At 46.7% G+C, this 19,385-nt stretch overlaps 1 protein-coding gene across 2 annotated transcripts in view; it reads right to left on the bottom strand.

The window, feature by feature from the left end:
• Positions 1 to 456: 456 nt before the first annotated feature.
• LOC141092522 (T-kininogen 1-like) overlaps positions 457 to 19,385 on the bottom strand; it is a 170,158-nt gene continuing 151,229 nt past the window's right edge. For both annotated transcript variants that reach the window (XM_073578743.1, XM_073578745.1), the window contains one exon: positions 457 to 1,025. In XM_073578743.1, coding sequence (XP_073434844.1) covers positions 567 to 1,025 — 459 coding nt within the window. In that variant the 3' untranslated portion in view covers positions 457 to 566. The remainder of the gene's footprint in view (positions 1,026 to 19,385) is intronic.

Below are 19,385 nucleotides of genomic sequence, written 5' to 3'. Positions count from 1 at the left end.
GGTCCAATTTATCCCCTATTCTTGAATTGTGAAAATAGGAACTCTGTATGCTATAAATTAAAAAATACTGGATAGGAACTTGCTAGACTTGTACCAAAATGCAACATACATGCAATAATTATTACAGTCAAAATGCTTCACCAACGGCAGCGTTCACACAGGCTTCAGTCACATCAGCATTGTTTAATTCTGTTTGACATCATACATGAACAAAAAAATTAATGGCAGTGGCAAATTCTTGCATGCCAGACGCTGTTGGACATTACATGACGAGGATTGATTATTCTTTGGTCTGCTAGGTTAGCGTCATGAGGGCAGGCATTTTACCAGACAAAATAGTGCAGCATTTGTCAAGCATTTTTTGTTAGACCTGCGACAAACTCGCCAAAACGAATGCAAGCAGTTCCTAATACCAAGCAAATTAAGTGCTATGTCACTCAAGAAACATTTGACAAGTTTCTTTATAATTTGCAGGATTTTATTTTTTAACTATACCAGCAAAATTTAAAGGCGGCAATAATACAGGTAACATTTTTTTGTTGTTTGCATACTGCATTGTTACTAATTCAGCTTAAAAGGTCTTCATCGTTAAAGGGTAGAACTTGTTTAGGAGCTAGAGGCTCATTAATTTTTCTTTCTTGATCTGATGAAGGTGTTGAGTCACCAAAAGCAAGCAAAAGATCATCATTGCTAAATGTTTTTGCTGTAGGGTTGCCAGTAATCGGGCTTGGGTACCACACTCTTCCAGGACATCTTGGGACAATATCAGTAGGCAAATTTCCAGGCTTTTGAGTGGCAGGTATTGTTTGTTGCAGAGGAGCTTGAGTAACTTCATTTTTGCTGTTTTCTTCTGAAGAGTCTTGAAATGTGTGCTTATTTTTTCCTTTCTTGCATTTTTCTCCATGTTTGTTCCCTTTATTATTATGCTCATGTTGTCTTTGTGGATTAGATCTTTCATCATTCTCTATGGGGTTAGTTTTGCGACTCATACGTAGAGGAGACAGGCCACCAATGCGTACGGCTAACTGGAAAGCAAGTGGAAAATTTAAAATTAAATTTTTTAATCTATTTTATATCTTTAGTTTCAAAACAGGCAGCCAATTTATTAACCAGAGTATCAGTGCCGGAAAATTGAAAGCGACTTTAACCCCTTTCCGACATTAGGCATAATAGTACATCCATGCCGGACTCTCCCTGTTTGTTGCGGGCTGTGGCGCTGAGCCCGCACCTTTCCGGGCACATGACTGCTGATCTATACAGCTGACATGCGCCCGCATCCACCCCTACGTGAAGCGCGTAACTAATCCCGCCCATCGATGACCCCATCACATGATCGCGGGTCAGCGATAGGTCAGCATGACAACAAGAGGTCTGCAGCAGTTGTCATTGCCTGATTGCTATGAGCGCCGCCCCGTGGCCGGCGCTCAGAGCAAGTGAGCATTTCTGCTACAAACAGGCGATCTGATTATCGCCTGTGTGTAGCAGAAGTGATCAAAGTATTGCATCTTCTAGTCTCCCATGGAGACTATTGAAGCACGCAAAAAAAAAAAAGTTTGTAAAGATATGAAAAAATATGAAAAAAAAAAAAAATTCAAATCACCCCCATTTTATCCCATTCAAAATAAAACAATAAAAAAATCAAAAACAAATATACGCATATTTGGTATCGCCGCATTCAGAATCGCCCGATCTATCAATATAAAAAAAGAATTAACCCGATCACTAAACGGCGTAGCAAGAAAATTTTTTAAAAAGAAGCCAGAATTACGTTTTTTTGGTCGCCGCTGCATTTCAATAAAATGCAATAATGGGTGATAAAAAAATTGTTTCTACACCAAAATGGTATCAATGAAAACATCAGATCAGTTCAAGTCTATGGGTGTGTGTGAAACAAGTCCGCAATTGGAAGTCATCTGAGTCCAAGCCAATTACCGCGGACACATGCAATGGAGAAGATAGAGAAATTAATGTTTAACACGTTTCCTGCAGCGGTGCTCCAGGTGCGCCGAACGTCTGTGGAGAAAATCCAATCTACCCGAAGATTTCATCCATTTTAAGTTTATGCTTAGAACATACAACACTGCCCTTCACCTCTCCAAACAAACCTATTTCAACACCCTCATCACCTCACTGTCCAATAACCCGAAACGTCTCTTTGACACTTTTCATTCTCTACTCAATCCAAGAGTACAGGCCCCAACCACGGAGCTCCAAGCTGACGATCTGGCCAATTACTTCAAAGAAAAAATTGACCAGATCCGACAGGAAATTATCTCCCAATCACCTCATACCATGCACCGTCCTCCCTCTCCCACTGCATCTAACTCACTCTCTGATTTTGAACCAGTCACAGAAGAAGAAGTAAGCAGGCTCCTTGCATCTTCTCACCCAACTACTTGCACCAGTGACCCATTTCCGTCACAGCTCCTCCAGTCCCTTTCCCCTGCTGTCACCCCTCACCTAACTAAAATATTTAACCTCTCTCTCTCTTCTTGTATTTTTCCCTTCTCATTTAAGCATGCCATCATACATCCACTACTTAAAAAACCATCCCTCGACCAAAACTGTGCCGCTAACTATAGACCTGTCTCTAATCTTCCCTTCATCTCTAAACTCCTGGAACGCCTGGTCCACTCCCGTCTTATCCGCTATCTCTCAGAAAACTCTCTTCTCGACCCTCTCCAATCCGGTTTCCGCTCTTTACACTCCACTGAAACTGCCCTCACTAAAGTCTCTAATGATCTGCTAACAGCTAAATCAAATGGTCATTACTAGAGTTGAGCGATACCGTCCGATACTTCAAAGTATCGGATCGGAATGGATCGGCCGATCTTTAAAAAAAGTATCGGTATCGCCGATTCCGATACCGGAAGTCCCATTCAAGTCTATGGGACTTCCGGTATCGGAATAAGAAAAACCCTGTTTTTGCCTTGTACAGCCTCTCTGGGGTCTGTACGGGCCTTTCGGGGGGCTGTGCCGGCCTGCCAGGGGGTCTGTGCAGGCTCCGGTGGTCTGTGCCGGCCTGCCGGGGGGCTGTGCCGGCCTGCCGGTGGTCTGTGCAGGCTCCGGTGGGCTGTGCCGGCCTGCCGGGGGGCTGTGCCGGCCTGCCGGGGGGCTGTGCAGGCTCCGGGGGGCTGTGCCGGCCTGCCGGGGGGCTGTGCCGGCCTGCCGGTGGTCTGTGCAGGCTCCGGGGGGCTGTGCCGGCCTGCCGGGGGGCTGTGCCGGCCTGCCGGTGGTCTGTGCAGGCTTCGGGGGTCTGTGCAGGCATCGTCCGATGGGACTACAAGTCCCATCGGGCGATGCCTGCTACCATGACAGTGATTGACACATTAGCCAATGATGGGACAGTAGTAGTCCCATCATCCGGCTAATGTGTTGAATGTAAAAAAAAAAAAAAAAAAAAAAAAATTACATGCTACATACATGCTACATACATACAACATGCATACTACATACATGCTACATTCATACTACATACTACATACATGCTACATTCATACTACATAAATACTGCATGCAACATACATACTACATATATATTACATACATACTACATGCATGCTACATACATACTGCATGCTACATACATACTACATGCTACATACATACCACATATATACTACATACATACTACATGCATGCTACATACATACCACATACATACTACATACATACTACATGCATGCTACATGCATGCTACATGCTACATACATACTACATACATGCTACATGCATGCTACATACATACTACATGCTACATACATACTACATATATACTACATGCATGCTACATACTACATGCTACATACATACTACATATATACTACATGCATGCTACATACATACTACATGCATGCTACATACATACTACATGCTACATACATACCACATACATACTACATATATACTACATGAGAAACTGGGTCTGAGCAGAAAAAGTAAATTAATGTGCATGCAAAATGTGATTGCATATGAACACATGACCTTTACACAGAGAAAACCAAAAAGCAAAACACAAAACAAATATCCTGGAATATCCCACGCAGCAATGGCATAAAGTGAGACTAGGGACTTTTTTTTTTTTTAAGTGGCGGAGGAATACAGTGCGGAAGGATACCTACCTTCCGTCATTGGATTCCTGCAGCCCGTAGAGAACGGCAGCATCATCTGATGCTGCAGTTCTCTACCCAAGATCGTCGTGGGACACACTCGTGGACTGCTTCGGATCGTGGGTGAGTATTTTTGTGGTTTGTTATGTTAATATTTATTCCGGAAAAGACAATGGCTTCGGGGAACAATGTGACAAGTATTGGTAAGTATGTTACTCTATGTTATATGTACTGTATGTCTATGTATGTATTGTATGAATGTATTGTATGTATGTAGTATATATGTGGTATGTATGTAGCATGTAGTATGTATGTAGTATGTATGTAGCATGCATGTAGCATGCAGTATGTATGTAGCATGCATGTAGTATATATGTAGTATGTATGTAGCATGCATGTAGTATATATGTAGTATGTATGTAGCATGTATGTAGTATGTATGTAGTATGTATGTAGCATGTAGCATGTATGTAGTATATATGTGGTATGTATGTAGCATGTATGTAGTATATATGTGGTATGTATGTAGCATGTATGTAGTATGTATGTGGTATGTATGTAGCATGTATGTAGTATGTATGTAGTATGTATGTAGCATGCATGTAGTATGTATGTAGTATGTATGTAGCATGCATGTAGCATGCAGTATGTATGTAGCATGCATGTAGTATATATGTAGTATGTATGTAGCATGCATGTAGTATATATGTAGTATGTATGTAGCATGTATGTAGTATGTATGTAGTATGTATGTAGCATGTAGCATGTATGTAGTATATATGTGGTATGTATGTAGCATGTATGTAGTATGTATGTAGCATGCATGTAGTATGTATGTAGTATGTATGTAGCATGTATGTAGCATGTATGTAGTATGTATGTAGTATATATGTAGTATGTATGTAGTATATATGTAGTATGTATGTAGCATGTAGTATGTATGTAGCATGCATGTAGTATATATGTAGTATGTATGTAGCATGTAGTATGTATGTAGCATGCATGTAGTATATATGTAGTATGTATGTAGCATGTAGTATGTATGTAGCATGTAGTATGTATGTAGCATGCATGTAGTATGTATGTAGTATGTATGTAGTATTTTTTTTTTTTTATTTTTTTTTAACATTTAACACATTAGCCGGATGATGGGACTACTACTGTCCCATCATTGGCTAATGTGTCAATCACTGTCATGGTAGCAGGCATCGCCAGATGGGACTTGTAGTCCCATCGGACGATGCTTGCACAGACCCCCGGACATCAGCACAGCCCCCCGGCAGGCCGGCACAGCCCCCCGGCAGGCCGGTACAGACCCCCACAGGGTGCACAGACCACCGGCAGGCCGGCACAGCCCCCCGGCAGGCCGGTACAGACCCCCACAGGGTGCACAGACCACCGGCAGGCCGGCACAGCCCCCCGGCAGGCCGGTACAGACCCCCACAGGGTGCACAGACCACCGGCAGGCCGGCACAGCCCCCCGGCAGGCCGGTACAGACCCCGGGCAGTCCACACACCCACCCCGGCAGGCCGGCAGAGACCCCCGGCAGGCCCGAAATGACGGCGCATCATGATGCGCACACACCGCGCATCATGATGACGTCAGGCTGTCAATCAACTTTGAACTTCCGATTCCGATGCCGAATTCCGATATTGAAAAAATATCGGAAGTCGGTATCGGAATTCCGATACAGCAAGTATCGGCCGATACCCGATACTTGCGGTATCGGAATGCTCAACACTAGTCATTACTCCATGCTAATTCTCTTGGATCTCTCTGCAGCATTCGACACTGTGGATCATCAGCTCCTCCTCACTATGCTCCGTTCCATTGGCCTCAAGGATACCGTTCTCTCCTGGTTCTCCTCCTATCTCTCCGACCGCTCCTTTACTGTATCTTTTGCCGGTTCCTCCTCCTCTCATTTTCCCCTTACTGTTGGGGTCCCCCAAGGATCGGTTCTAGGTCCCCTCCTCTTCTCCTTGTACACTGCCCCTATTGGTCAAACAATCAGTAGATTTGGTTTCCAGTACCATCTCTATGCTGATGACACCCAATTATACGCTTCTTCTCCTGACATCACGCCAGCCTTTCTAGAAAACACCGGCGATTGTCTAAACGCTGTGTCTAATATCATGTCCTCACTATATCTGAAACTGAACCTGTCAAAGACTGAACTCCTGGTGTTTCCTCCCTCTACTAATGTACCTATACCCGACATTGCCATTTCTGTGTGTGGTTCCACTATTACTCCCCAGCAACAGGCCCGCTGTCTTGGGGTCATACTTGATTCCGAGCTTTCCTTTGCCCCCCACATTCGATCACTGGCTCGCTCTTGTCATCTGCACCTCAAAAACATTTCTAGAATTCGACCTTTTCTTACCTTTGACTCTGCAAAAACTCTTACTGTTTCTCTTATTCATTCTCGTCTTGACTATTGTAACTCTCTTCTAATCGGTCTCCCTCTTACCAAACTCTCCCCCCTCCAATCTGTCTTGAATGCTGCAGCCAGGATCATATTCCTCACCAATCGTTACACTGATGCCTCTACCTTGTGCCAGTCATTACACTGGCTACCCATCCACTCCAGAATTCAGTATAAACTTATTACCCTCACTCACAAAGCCCTCCATGGCTCAGCACCACCCTACATCTCCTCCCTTGTTTCAGTATACCACCCTACCCGCGCCCTCCGTTCTGCTGATGACCTGAGATTAGCATCCTCAATAGTCAGAACCTCCCACTCCCGTCTCCAAGACTTTACACGTGCCGCACCAATTCTTTGGAATGCACTTCCCAGGTCAATACGATTAGTCCCCAATCCCCACAATTTTAAGCGTGTCCTGAAAACGCATTTATTCAGACTGGCCTACCACCCCAACACATTAACCTAATCTATCCCTGTGTGGCAGAGCCAAAAGTTTTACCATAACCAGGTTCCCCGCATCATGTTCCCACATGCTTTATGCCTCTATTAGCCCTCTGTGTCTGTACTGTTACACACTTAACATTATGACTGGTCCATACAATTCAGGGTAACTGTTACCACCCACCTTTCGTGTCTCCCTCTTTCCTCATAGACTGTAAGCTTGCGAGCAGGGCCCTCTTTCCTCTTGGTATGTGTTATAATCTACTGTATGTGATTATTGTTATGCTGTAATGTCTATTGTCTGTACAAATCCCCTCTGAAATGTAAAGTGCTGCGGAATATGTCGGCGCTATAAAAATAAAATTTATTATTATTATTATTATAATTTATTATTATAATGTTTACATCTTCCCCGCACCTGTGCTGTGATTCTCTCAAGCGAGAGAATCAGATCCCACTAAAGTGACACTCGGATCAAACTGACCAAGTATGATGTGTCCCCCACCATGTTTCACAGTTGGGAAGGTATTCTTGGGGTTGTACTAATCCTTCTTCCTCCAAATACGGTAAGTGGAATTGATGCAAAAAAGTTCTATTTTGGTCTCTTCAGACCACATGACCTTCTTCCTCTGGATCGTTAGATGGTCATTGGTGAACTTCAAGCAGGCCTGGACATGTGCTGGCGTGAGCAGAGGGACCTTGCGTACCCTGAAGGATTTTAATCCATGATGGTGTAGTGTGTTACTAATGGTAATTTTTGAGACTGTGGACCCAGCTTTCTTTGGTCATTTACCAAGTCCTTCCATGTATTTCTGGGCTGATTCCTGACCTTTATCAAAATTATCCTTACCCAACGAGGCGAGATCTTACATGGAGCCCAGACCGAGGAAGACTGACAGTCATCTTGTGTTTCTTCCATTTTCTAATAATTATGAAAACAGTTGTTACCTTCTCATCAAGCTGTTTGCCTATTGTCCTGTTGCCCATTTCAGCCTTGTGCAGGTCTACAATTTTGTCCCTGATGTCTTTAGACAGCTCTTTAGACATGGCCATGGATGAGAGGTTGGAGTGTGATTGATTGAGTGTGTGGACTGGTGTCTTATACAGGTAACAAGTTCAAACAGGTGCAATTAATAGAGGTGGGAGTGCAGAGTAGGAGTGCTTCTTAAAGAAAAAACTAACAGGTCTATGACAGACAGAATTCTTGCTGGTTGGAAGGTGATCAAATACTTATTTAATGCAATAAAAAGCAATTGAATTATTTAAAAATTATGCAATATGATTTTTTGTTTTTTATTTTAAAAATTGCAGACCTCTCCATTCTTTGTAGGTGGGAAAATGTGCAAAATCGGCACTGTATTAAATACCTTTTTTCCCCTCTGTATACTATATATACATACAGGCTCGTACACACATATACTGCATTATATAAACACACAGACACATTATTCTTTTGCATGTTTGTCCAACTTAAATGTTTCAGATCTTCAAGCAAATTTAAATATTAAACAAAGATAACACATATAAACACAAAATGCAGTTTTTAAATGAAGGTTTTTATTATTAATGGAAAAAGAAATCGAAACCTAATTGCCACCCCCCTAAACCATAAATTAACTGTGGGTTATCACATCTTTGGGAAGCCGAGTTCAAACTCCCTAGCCACACCCAGACCTGATTACTGCCACACCTGTACTCAATCAAGAAATCATTTAACCCCTTAACGACCAGGGGTATTTTTGGTTTTACATTTTCATTTTTCCCTCCCCTTCTTTCCAGAGCCATAACTTTTTTAATTTTCCGTTTATATGGCCATGTGAGGGCTTATTTTTTGCGGGACGAGTTGTACTTTTAAATGACATCATTGGTTTTACCATATCGTGTACTTGAAAATGGGAAAAAAATTCCAAGTGCGGTGAAATTGCAAAAAAAGTGCAATCCCACACTTGTTTTTTGCTTGGATTGTTTGTTAGGTTCACTAGATGCTAAATCTGACCTGCCAATTACGAGTTCATAGACACTAAACATGTCTATGTCCTCTTTTATCTAAGTGGTGAAAAAAAATTCCAAAGTTTGCTAAAAAAAAAAAAAAAAAAAAAAAATTGCGCAATTTTCCGAGACCCGTAGCGTCTCCATTTTTCATGATCTGGGGTCGGGTGAGGGCTTATTTTTTCCGTGCCGGACTGACGTTTTTAATAACACCACACTTGTGCAGATATGTTCTTTTGATCGCCCGTTATTGCATTTTAATGCAATGTCTTGGTGACCAAAAAAACGTAATTCTGGCGTTTTGAATTTTTTTCTCGCTCCGCCGTTTAGCGATCGGGTTAATGCTTTTTTTTATTGATAGATTGGGCGATTCTGAACGCGGCAATACCTAATATGTGTATGTGGGATTTTTTTTTACTGTTTTATTTTGATTGGGGCGAAAGGGGGGTGATTTGAACTTTTAGTTTTTTTTAATTTTTTTTATTTTTAAACATTTTTTTTTTTTACTTTTGGCATGCTTCAATAGCCTCCATAGGAGGCTAGAAGCATGTGCAACCCGATTGGCTCTGCTACATATGGGCGATGAGCAGATCGCCCATATGTAGCAGATTTACTGCTGTGCTTTCAGCGCCGACCACCGGGTGGCGCTGAAAGCCTTATGCCTGGAACAACCATAGAGGTCTCATAGAGACCTCTGGTTGTCCAGGCAACTTGACGCCGACCCCGACACGTGACGGGGGTCGGCGATGACGTCATTTCCGGCCCGGCGGCCGGAAATTCTATTTAAATGCCCGCTGTCAGCTTTGACAGCGGCATTTAACTAGTTAATAGGCGCGGGCGGACGGCGATTCCGCTCGCGCCGATTGCGGGCACATGTCAGCTGTTCATAACAGCTGACATGTCCCGGCTTTGATGTGGGCTCAGCGCCGGAGCCCTCATCAAAGCAGGGGAAATGTCTGATGACGGACTGTGTCCGTCATTGGACATTAAATAGAACCTTCCTGGCAAAGTGAAGTCCAAAGAAATTCTGGAACAAATGTGAAAACAAAGTAATTATCAAGCCATTTCTAAAGCTTTGGGACTCCAGCAGACCACAAAGAGAGCCATTATCCAGAAGAGGGAAAAACATGCAAAAACATGTAAAGAGTGGCTGGCTGACCAGAATTAACCCAAGAACGCAGCGATGACTCATCCAAAAGGTCACAAAAGATGCCACAATAACATCCAAAGAACTGCAGGCCTCACTTGCCTTAGTTAAGGTCAGTGTTCATTGTGGCACCCCTGAGGGTTCAGTCTCCACAGAGGTACTGCACTTCACCCAGAGGTGTGGTACCCCATTACCAGGTAAGGAGGGGGCACCTCACAGGACTCTAACACCTGCACCCAACACACACCCTTTAGCAGCAGGGCACCCTGGATGTACTCTACGGGAGGAGGATCTCAACCCTGCCTGGGTAGTAAAGGATGTTGGGAGGTGGGTGGAGATTGTAGGTTCAGAGCGGTAGAGTAGGGTTTTAGTTAGAGCAGTCTTCCCGTAGGGGAGGAAGTGGACAGACGTGAGTGAAGCAGCTCGTGCACCTTAGCCACAAGCCACAGTTATCTTCACCAGAAAGGCAGCCATAAGGGAGCAAGGGAACGCAAAGAGGACATTACCTCACAAGGTCCGCGGCTGCTGGCCTGGGACACTGACTGCAGCGCTGGTTACTTCTGGCCAGAAACCACAGGTGGCATGTTGAACACTTTATTACAAACTCTTTCTTTTTCCCCTGTAAATATTCCCCTTTTATTGGAAGACCAGGGCCACGGACTGGGTCACCGCTGCTGTGACACTGCCACTTTAAGAAGCATCCCGGTACAGTTTCCCCACCGCCCGGACGGGCGCACCATAGCGACATCACAATAAGAAAGAAACTGGGCAAAAATTGCCTGCATGCCAGAGTTCTAAGATGAAAACCACTGCTGAGCAACATGAATAAAGGCTTGTCTCAGTTTTGCCAGAAAACATCTTGATGATCCTCAAGACTTTTGGGAGAATACTCTGTGGACTGATGAGACAGAAATATAACTTTTTGGAAGGTGTATGTCCTATTACATCTGGTGTCGAAGTAACATCATTTCTGAAAAGGAACATGATAACAACAGTCAAATATTGTGGTGGTAGTGTGATGATCAGGGGCTGTTTTGCTGCTTCAGGACCTGGAAGACTTGCTGTGGTAGATGGAACCATGTATTCTGCTGTCTACCAAAAAAATTCCTGAAGGAGAATGTCCAGCCATCTGTTTGCGACCTCAAGCTGAAGCACACTAGAGTTATGCAGCAGTACAAGGATCCAAAAGACACCAGCAAGTCCACCTCTGCATGGCTTAAGAAAAAGAAAAATAAGACTTTGGAGTGGCCTAGTCAAAGTCCTGATCTTAATCCGATTGACTTGCTGAGGCATGACCTTAAAGGCAATTCATGGTCAGAAACCCATCAATATTACCGAATTACAACAATTCTGCAAAGATGAGTGGGCCGAATGCCTCCAGAAAGTTGTAAAAGACTCATTGACAGTTTTCACAAACACTTGATTGCAGTTGTTGCTGCCAAGGGTGACACAACCAATTATTAGGTTTAGGGGCAATCACTTTTTCATACAGGGCCTTCTAGGTTTTGATTTCTTTTTCCTTTAATAATAAAGATCTTTATTTAAAAACTGCATCTTGTGTTTACTTGTGTTATCTTTGTCTAATACTGAAATTTCTTTGGTGATCTGAAACATTTAAGTGTGACAAACATGCAAAAGAATAGGAAATCAAGAAGGGGAAAACACTTTCACACAACTGTACACATGCACATACACATATACTATGTATACAAATACTCATACACACATATACTATGTATACACACAAGCATATACACACATATACTACAGTATATATTCACAGGTATTCACACATACTGTATATACACAGCCAGGTGGGCTATGTGACATCGGCGGCCGTGCCCGCCGATGCCCCTTTAGCGACGGCGCCCGCCGCAGCTCCCTCTCACCTGCGCCCTCCGGTTCGCGCGTTCCTCCGCGCTGCTTGCCGCTCTGCTGCGGGTGACCGCGGCGGCCTTAGGCCGCGCACGCGCGTTCCCCCGGCTTCTTCCGTTGGCAGGGGGCGTCGCTAGGGGAGGGTCTGTAGGGCGCACTTCCGGTCGCCGCATATATCAGGCGTCCGCTCTATTCTGAGGGCGCCTGATGATTGTTGTGACTCGCTGCACCCATCGGCCCTACCTTCTTCTGTGTACCCTGCCTACCCTTGCTGTTCCTTTGTCTGCCCTGTTCCTGGTCCGTGTCTGTCTGCCTGCCTCCTTCCTGTGGTCCTCGCTGTACCTTTCCTGTGGGCTCCCAGCCTCTTTCTACTGCCTCCACTTCGCTACTCCTGCTCTGTCTGCCAGTCCTCCGAGTCGTCCCTGCTGGCTCCGGCTGTCGCGGTTCCGCCCCCTGCGGTCTTGCCCCTAACGATCCCTGTATAGGGGTCGGTCTTCACCAGGCGTGCTCGGCCCAGGGGCTCCGGATCCGTGATCCAGAGGGTCCACTCTTGGACGTAATAGCCAGAGGCGTCACAGTATCATCAGGCCATGGATCCCGCCGGTGCCGCAGCCGCCACACAAAAGGAATTGCTGTTCCTTCGTGAAAATCAGAACCGGATAATGTCCTTTATGAAGTCTATGGACACCCGGTTGTCCGCCCTGCAGACCTCTGACCCCGGGCACGCTCCTCTCTTAGTCAGCCTTCAACAGGAGCTCGCGCAGCAGCGCGACGCCCAATCCCACATCTTGGGTTACATGGCATCCGTGGATGACCGATTGCTGGCCCTGCAATCCTCTGCTGCCGCTGCAACTTCCTCCCCGGATGTAGCCCCTACTCCGGCTCCCCGTCTGGGTAAACCCCCCAGGTACGGTGGAGATCCCAAGTTATGCCGGGGTTTTTTAAATCAATGCAGGCTACATTTTGAGCTTGCCCCCCTTCAGTATCCTACTGACCGCGCCAAGGTGGCATTCGTTGTGTCCCATCTTGAGGGTGAGGCTCTGTCCTGGGTGAACCCCTTGTGGGAGAGAGATGACCCCGTAGTGCTAAATTTACAGACCTTCTTAGAAACCTTTCGCAAGGTGTTCGATGAACCGGGTCGCTTAGCATCCTCCACTGAGGCCCTTTTTAACCTCCGCCAGGGTTCCCTCACAGTGGGGCAATACGCCATCCGCTTCCGGACCCTCTCTTCTGAGTTAGGATGGAACAATGAGGCTCTAGTGGGAGCCTTTTGGAGAGGCCTCTCCAGCAAGATCAAGGATGAGCTTGCCGGGCGAGACACCCCCACCACTCTGGAGGACCTTATTTCGCTGGCCACTCGCATAGACCTACGCTTTCAGGAGCGCGCTAGAGAGGCAGTCGGAGAGAGAAGGTCCTTTAGGTTGTATCAGGCTCCTGTCCCCCGTTTCCCTGTATCTCCTGTTAGCGCCGCTCCTGAACCTATGCAGGTTGATCGGGTCAGACTGTCCGAGCAACGCCGCAGGGAGAGGATGACCAAGGGCCTCTGCCTGTACTGTGGAGGGGCCAACCATTTCGTGCGTTCCTGTCCAGAGAAGCCAGAGCGGTCGGGAAATGCCTCCACCTAGGTCAGGTAAGAGAGGACCCCCTAGGTGATCAAAATTCCTCTCTTCCCCTTACTCTTTCAGCTTTGCTAATTACAGGTCGGGGGCGTGGGTCTGTGGAGGCGTATGTGGACTCGGGTGCTGCCGGTAATTTCATCCGCCAGGAGGAGGTTGACAAATTCCAGATTCCGGTGTTGGTATTGAAGAACCCTCGCGCTATTTCCTCCGTTGATGGTAAACCCTTACCCGGACTCATCACCATGATTACCGTCGAAGTAGATCTTCAAATCGGAGCTCTCCACCTCGAAAAGATAGCCTTTTATGTCCTGCCACAATTAGCCCATGCGGTTCTCCTAGGACTGCCCTGGCTCAGACGGCACGAACCTGTGATTGACTGGCGCTCTGGGGAAGTTCTCCGTTGGGGGCACTCCTGCCAGGAGCACTGCCTACGGGCCCTCACGCGTCCTCGTCCATGCTCGAAGCCCGCCGACCTCCCGGGCTTACCCGCACCCTATCACACGTTTGCCGACGTGTTCAGCAAGAAGGAGGCGGATTCCTTACCCCCTCATCGCTCCTATGACTGCCCCATCGACCTAGTTCCTGGTGCCACTCCTCCCAGAGGGAGAACATATCCTTTGTCCCCAGCAGAGACCTCGGCTATGTCGGAATATATACAGGAAAATCTGGCCAAGGGATTCATCCGAAAGTCCTCGTCCCCTGCGGGCGCAGGTTTCTTCTTCGTCCGGAAGAAAGATGGGTCCCTGCGACCCTGTATTGACTACCGGGGCCTGAACAACATCACGGTCAAAAACCGGTACCCGCTCCCGCTGATTCCTGAACTCTTCGACCGCCTGAGGGGGGCCAGAATCTTCACGAAGTTGGATCTGCGGGGAGCTTACAACTTAATCCGAATCCGAGCGGGGGACGAGTGGAAGACGGCCTTCAATACCCGGGACGGCCATTATGAATACTTGGTCATGCCGTTCGGTCTCTGCAACGCTCCAGCGGTGTTTCAGGAATTCGTAAATGAGGTGTTCCGAGACCTACTCTATTCCTGCGTAGTGGTATATCTGGACGATATCCTCGTTTTCTCGACCGACCTCTCCTCCCACCGGAGAAGTGTACGCATGGTCCTGCAGCGCCTTCGAGAAAATCGTCTTTACGCCAAGATCGAGAAGTGCCTCTTCGAGCAAACAGCGTTACCCTTCTTGGGGTACATCATCACGGATTCCGGTCTTAAGATGGATCCGGACAAGCTGTCCGCGGTACTCCAGTGGCCTCGTCCGGTTGGCATAAAGGCCATCCAGCGTTTCCTCGGCTTCGCTAATTATTACCGGCAGTTTATACCCCACTTCTCTACAGTCACCAAGCCCATTGCGGTCCTGACCCGTAAGGGGACGAAGCCTAACGTCTGGCCCTCTGAAGCCGAGGACGCCTTTCTTGCCCTGAAACGCTCGTTTGCTTCTGCTCCGATTTTACACCGTCCTGTGGCCAGTAGGCCCTTCATTCTGGAAGTTGATGCCTCCTCCACTGGAGCTGGGGCGGTTCTCTCCCAACAGGCTCCATCTGGACGTCTTGTCCCCTGCGGGTTCTTCTCCAAAACCTTTTCTCCGGCGGAGTGCAACTACTCCATTGGGGACCGGGAATTATTGGCCATTAAAATGGCGCTGGAGGAATGGCGATATCTGCTCGAGGGGGCAGTGCACCCCTTTACTATCTTCACGGACCACAAGAACCTGGCCTACCTGCAATCTGCCCAGAGACTCAACTCCAGACAAGCCAGGTGGGCTCTGTACTTTTCCCGTTTTGAGTTCAAGCTCCATTTCCGGCCCGGCAGTAAGAACATCAAAGCCGATGCGCTTTCCAGGTCTTTGCAGCCTCCGGAGAGGGAGGAGGATCCATCGTATGTCATCGAGCCGGCTAAAGTTATCTCCGTGGCCCCCGTGAGTTTCTCTAACCCTCCGCCTGGCAAGACCTTCGTCCCTCCAAACAAACGCCTGGAAGTACTGCGCTGGGGACATTCTTCCAAGGTTGCTGGGCACGTTGGGATTAAGAAAACTCTTTTGCTTCTTTCCCGGTATTACTGGTGGCCCTCTCTCCACCAGGATGCTAAGGACTTTGTAGCCTCCTGCAGGTCTTGTGCTCAGAACAAGGTTCCAAGGACTCTCCCCTCCGGCCTCCTTCATCCGTTGCCTGTCCCAGAGGCTCCTTGGCAGCAAATCGCCATGGATTTCGTGACTGATCTCCCTCGCTCGGCTGGGTGTACTACCATCTTAGTCGTCGCTGACCGCTTTTCCAAGATGGCCCACTTTATTCCCTTGGTCGGACTGCCATCTGCCCCAAAGTTGGCCGAAATCTTTATCCACCACGTGTTCAGGCTCCATGGCCTCCTTCTGCGAATCGTGACCGATCGAGGGGTCCAGTTTACTTCCCGATTCTGGAGGGCCCTCTGTCGGCTCCTGGGCACGTCTCTCGACTTCTCTTCAGCGTATCATCCTCAAACCAACGGCCAAGTGGAACGGATTAACCAAATTCTGACCACCTACCTACGCCACTTTTCTAACGCCCATCAGAATAATTGGGTCTCTCTTCTACCTTGGGCAGAATTCGCTCATAATAATCATTCCAGCGAATCAACGTCCAAGACACCGTTCTTTGTGGTAACTGGGCTAAATCCTGGGGTTCCATTGCCCTTTTCCGCATCGTCTGGAGTTCCTGCAGCAGACACTCTCGCCAAGGAGTTTTCGCAAATTTGGAAGGAGACCAGAGAGGCGCTCGAGCTAGCCAACGTCCGAATTAAGAAACACGCGGACAAAAGACGAAGGGATCTACCCCCGTACCAGCCCGGGGACAAAGTCTGGCTTTCTACCAAACATATCCGCCTGAAAGTCCCTGCTTACAAATTAAGTCCTCGGTACATCGGGCCTTTTGAAGTACTTGGGCGCATTAACAAGGTAGCCTACAAATTGAGGTTGCCGGCATCACTCCGGGTCCCTAACGCCTTCCATATCTCGCTCCTTAAACCTGTGGTCTTGAATCGGTTCCAACCAACCTCCATGTCCCCTCCCTCGCCAATTTGTTCTGACAATGTCTTTGAAGTAAAGGACATCCTGGCTATGAAAAGGGTCAAAGGTAAGACTCTTTTTCTTATCGACTGGAAGGGTTTTGGCCCAGAGGAGAGGTCCTGGGAGCCCCGAGAGAATGTCGATGCCCCCCTTATCATGAAAAGATTTCTAACCAACCTCAGAAGGAGAGGGCATATGGGAGGGGGTACTGTGACATCGGCGGCCGTGCCCGCCGATGCCCCTTTAGCGACGGCGCCCGCCGCAGCTCCCTCTCACCTGCGCCCTCCGGTTCGCGCGTTCCTCCGCGCTGCTTGCCGCTCTGCTGCGGGTGACCGCGGCGGCCTTAGGCCGCGCACGCGCGTTCCCCCGGCTTCTTCCGTTGGCAGGGGGCGTCGCTAGGGGAGGGTCTGTAGGGCGCACTTCCGGTCGCCGCATATATCAGGCGTCCGCTCTATTCTGAGGGCGCCTGATGATTGTTGTGACTCGCTGCACCCATCGGCCCTACCTTCTTCTGTGTACCCTGCCTACCCTTGCTGTTCCTTTGTCTGCCCTGTTCCTGGTCCGTGTCTGTCTGCCTGCCTCCTTCCTGTGGTCCTCGCTGTACCTTTCCTGTGGGCTCCCAGCCTCTTTCTACTGCCTCCACTTCGCTACTCCTGCTCTGTCTGCCAGTCCTCCGAGTCGTCCCTGCTGGCTCCGGCTGTCGCGGTTCCGCCCCCTGCGGTCTTGCCCCTAACGATCCCTGTATAGGGGTCGGTCTTCACCAGGCGTGCTCGGCCCAGGGGCTCCGGATCCGTGATCCAGAGGGTCCACTCTTGGACGTAATAGCCAGAGGCGTCACAGGCTAACCATAATTATTGTATGGACTTGTTGCTTTATGTTTTATTTTGTGCCAGACAAGGGCTGAATTTGAGTTTCCTGTGTTGTAGTTTATGTGGACTGAAATAAACCATCTGGACTTGAGATAGAAATGGTTCCTGTGATACCTCAAATCGCTCCCAAGTGAGTAGCATAGTTACACACTGAATACTACAGTTGTGCTCAAAAGTTTACATACCCCGGCAGAAATTTTTGCTTTCTTGGCCTTTTTTCAGAGCGTATGAATGATAACATCAAAACTTTTTCTCCACTCATGGTTAGTGGTTGGGTGAAGCCATTTATTGTTACACTACTGTGTTTTCTCTTTTTAAATCATAATGACAACCCAAAATATCCAAATGACCCTGATCAAAAGTTCACATACCCCATTTCTTAATACAGTGCATTGCCCCCTCTATCATCAATGACAGCTTGAAATTCTTTTGTGGTAGTTGTGGATGAGGTTCTTTATTTTCTCAGATGGTAAATCTGCCCATTCTTCTTGGCAAAAAGCCTCCAGTTCTTGTAAATTCCTAGGCTGTCTAGCATGAACTGCACACTTGAGATCTCCCCAGAGTGGCTCAATGATATTGAGGTCAAGAGACTGAGATGGCCACTTGGTAGTGGAATGAGGTATCACAGGAACTGTTTTCTATTTAAAAGTCCAGCTGGTTTATTTCACTCCTCATAAACCGCATCACATGAAAACTTAAATACAGCCCTTGTCTGGCACAAAGTGAAACACAAAGTAAAAAGTCTATACAATAATGCAAGTTTGCCTGCTGCAGTTAGAGTTCAGCTGTTTAGTTCTTAAGCAAAGACAAAAAATCCTGGAAGTCTATACACCTCGACACACTGATCATGTGTAAACAGGCCCCATTTTACAATGTGAACCACACCCAGCGGTGAGCAGCTGTCCTGCCCAACTCTTCACTGCTCACATTAAACCCAGCCCTGTAACGGTCGATTAACCACTCTTAGCACTATGTATACTAGATCATTACTCCAGGTTTACATCACAGAGGACATCCACCTCTGTGATACATATCTATGATGCACTGTGTCTGGCAGCCACCTTACAATATACACAGGCTCATATACACACATATAAAATATATACATATGCACTATATACACACAGTAATATAGATTTATAAGTTATATATATATATATACACATACACATACACACACATAAACATACATATACACTGGCACATACACACATATGCTAATTATACATACAGGCACATATACAGTCATATGTTAAAGTTTGGAGTTTGGGCACCCCTATTAATGTTAACCTTTCTTCTTTATAACAATTTTGGTTTTTGCAACAGCTATTTCAGTTTCATATATCTAATAACTGATGGACTCAGTTATATTTCTGGATTCAAATGAGGTTTATTGTACTAACAGAAAATGTGCAATCTGCATTTAAACTAAATTTGACCGGTGCAAAAGTATGGGCACCTCAACATAAAAGTGACATTAATATTTCGTAGATCCTCCTTTTGCAAAAATAACAGCCTCTAGTCGCTTCCTGTAGCTATTAATGAGTTCCTGGATCCTGAATGAAGGTATTTGTGACCATTCCTGTTTACAAAACAATTCCAGTTCAGTTAAGTTTGATGGTCGCCGAGCATGGACAACCCGCTTCAAATCATCCCACAGATGTTCAATGATATTCAGGTCTGGGGACTGGGATGGCCATTCCAGAACATTGTAATTGTTCCTCTGCATGAATGCCTGAGTAGATTTGGAGCGGTGTTTTGGATCATTGTCTTGCTGAAATATCCATCCCCTGCTTAACTTCAACTTTGTCACTGATTCTTGCACATTATTGTCAAGAATCTGCTGATACTGAGTTGAATCCA

Source organism: Dendrobates tinctorius, unplaced genomic scaffold, assembly GCF_039654945.1.
Source record: "Dendrobates tinctorius isolate UK_male_01 unplaced genomic scaffold, ASM3965494v1 ptg000060l, whole genome shotgun sequence".
NCBI lineage: Eukaryota > Metazoa > Chordata > Amphibia > Anura > Dendrobatidae > Dendrobates > Dendrobates tinctorius.
The sequence above is the reverse complement of the archived record's forward strand: the minus strand, read 5'-3'. Positions and strand labels throughout refer to the sequence as shown.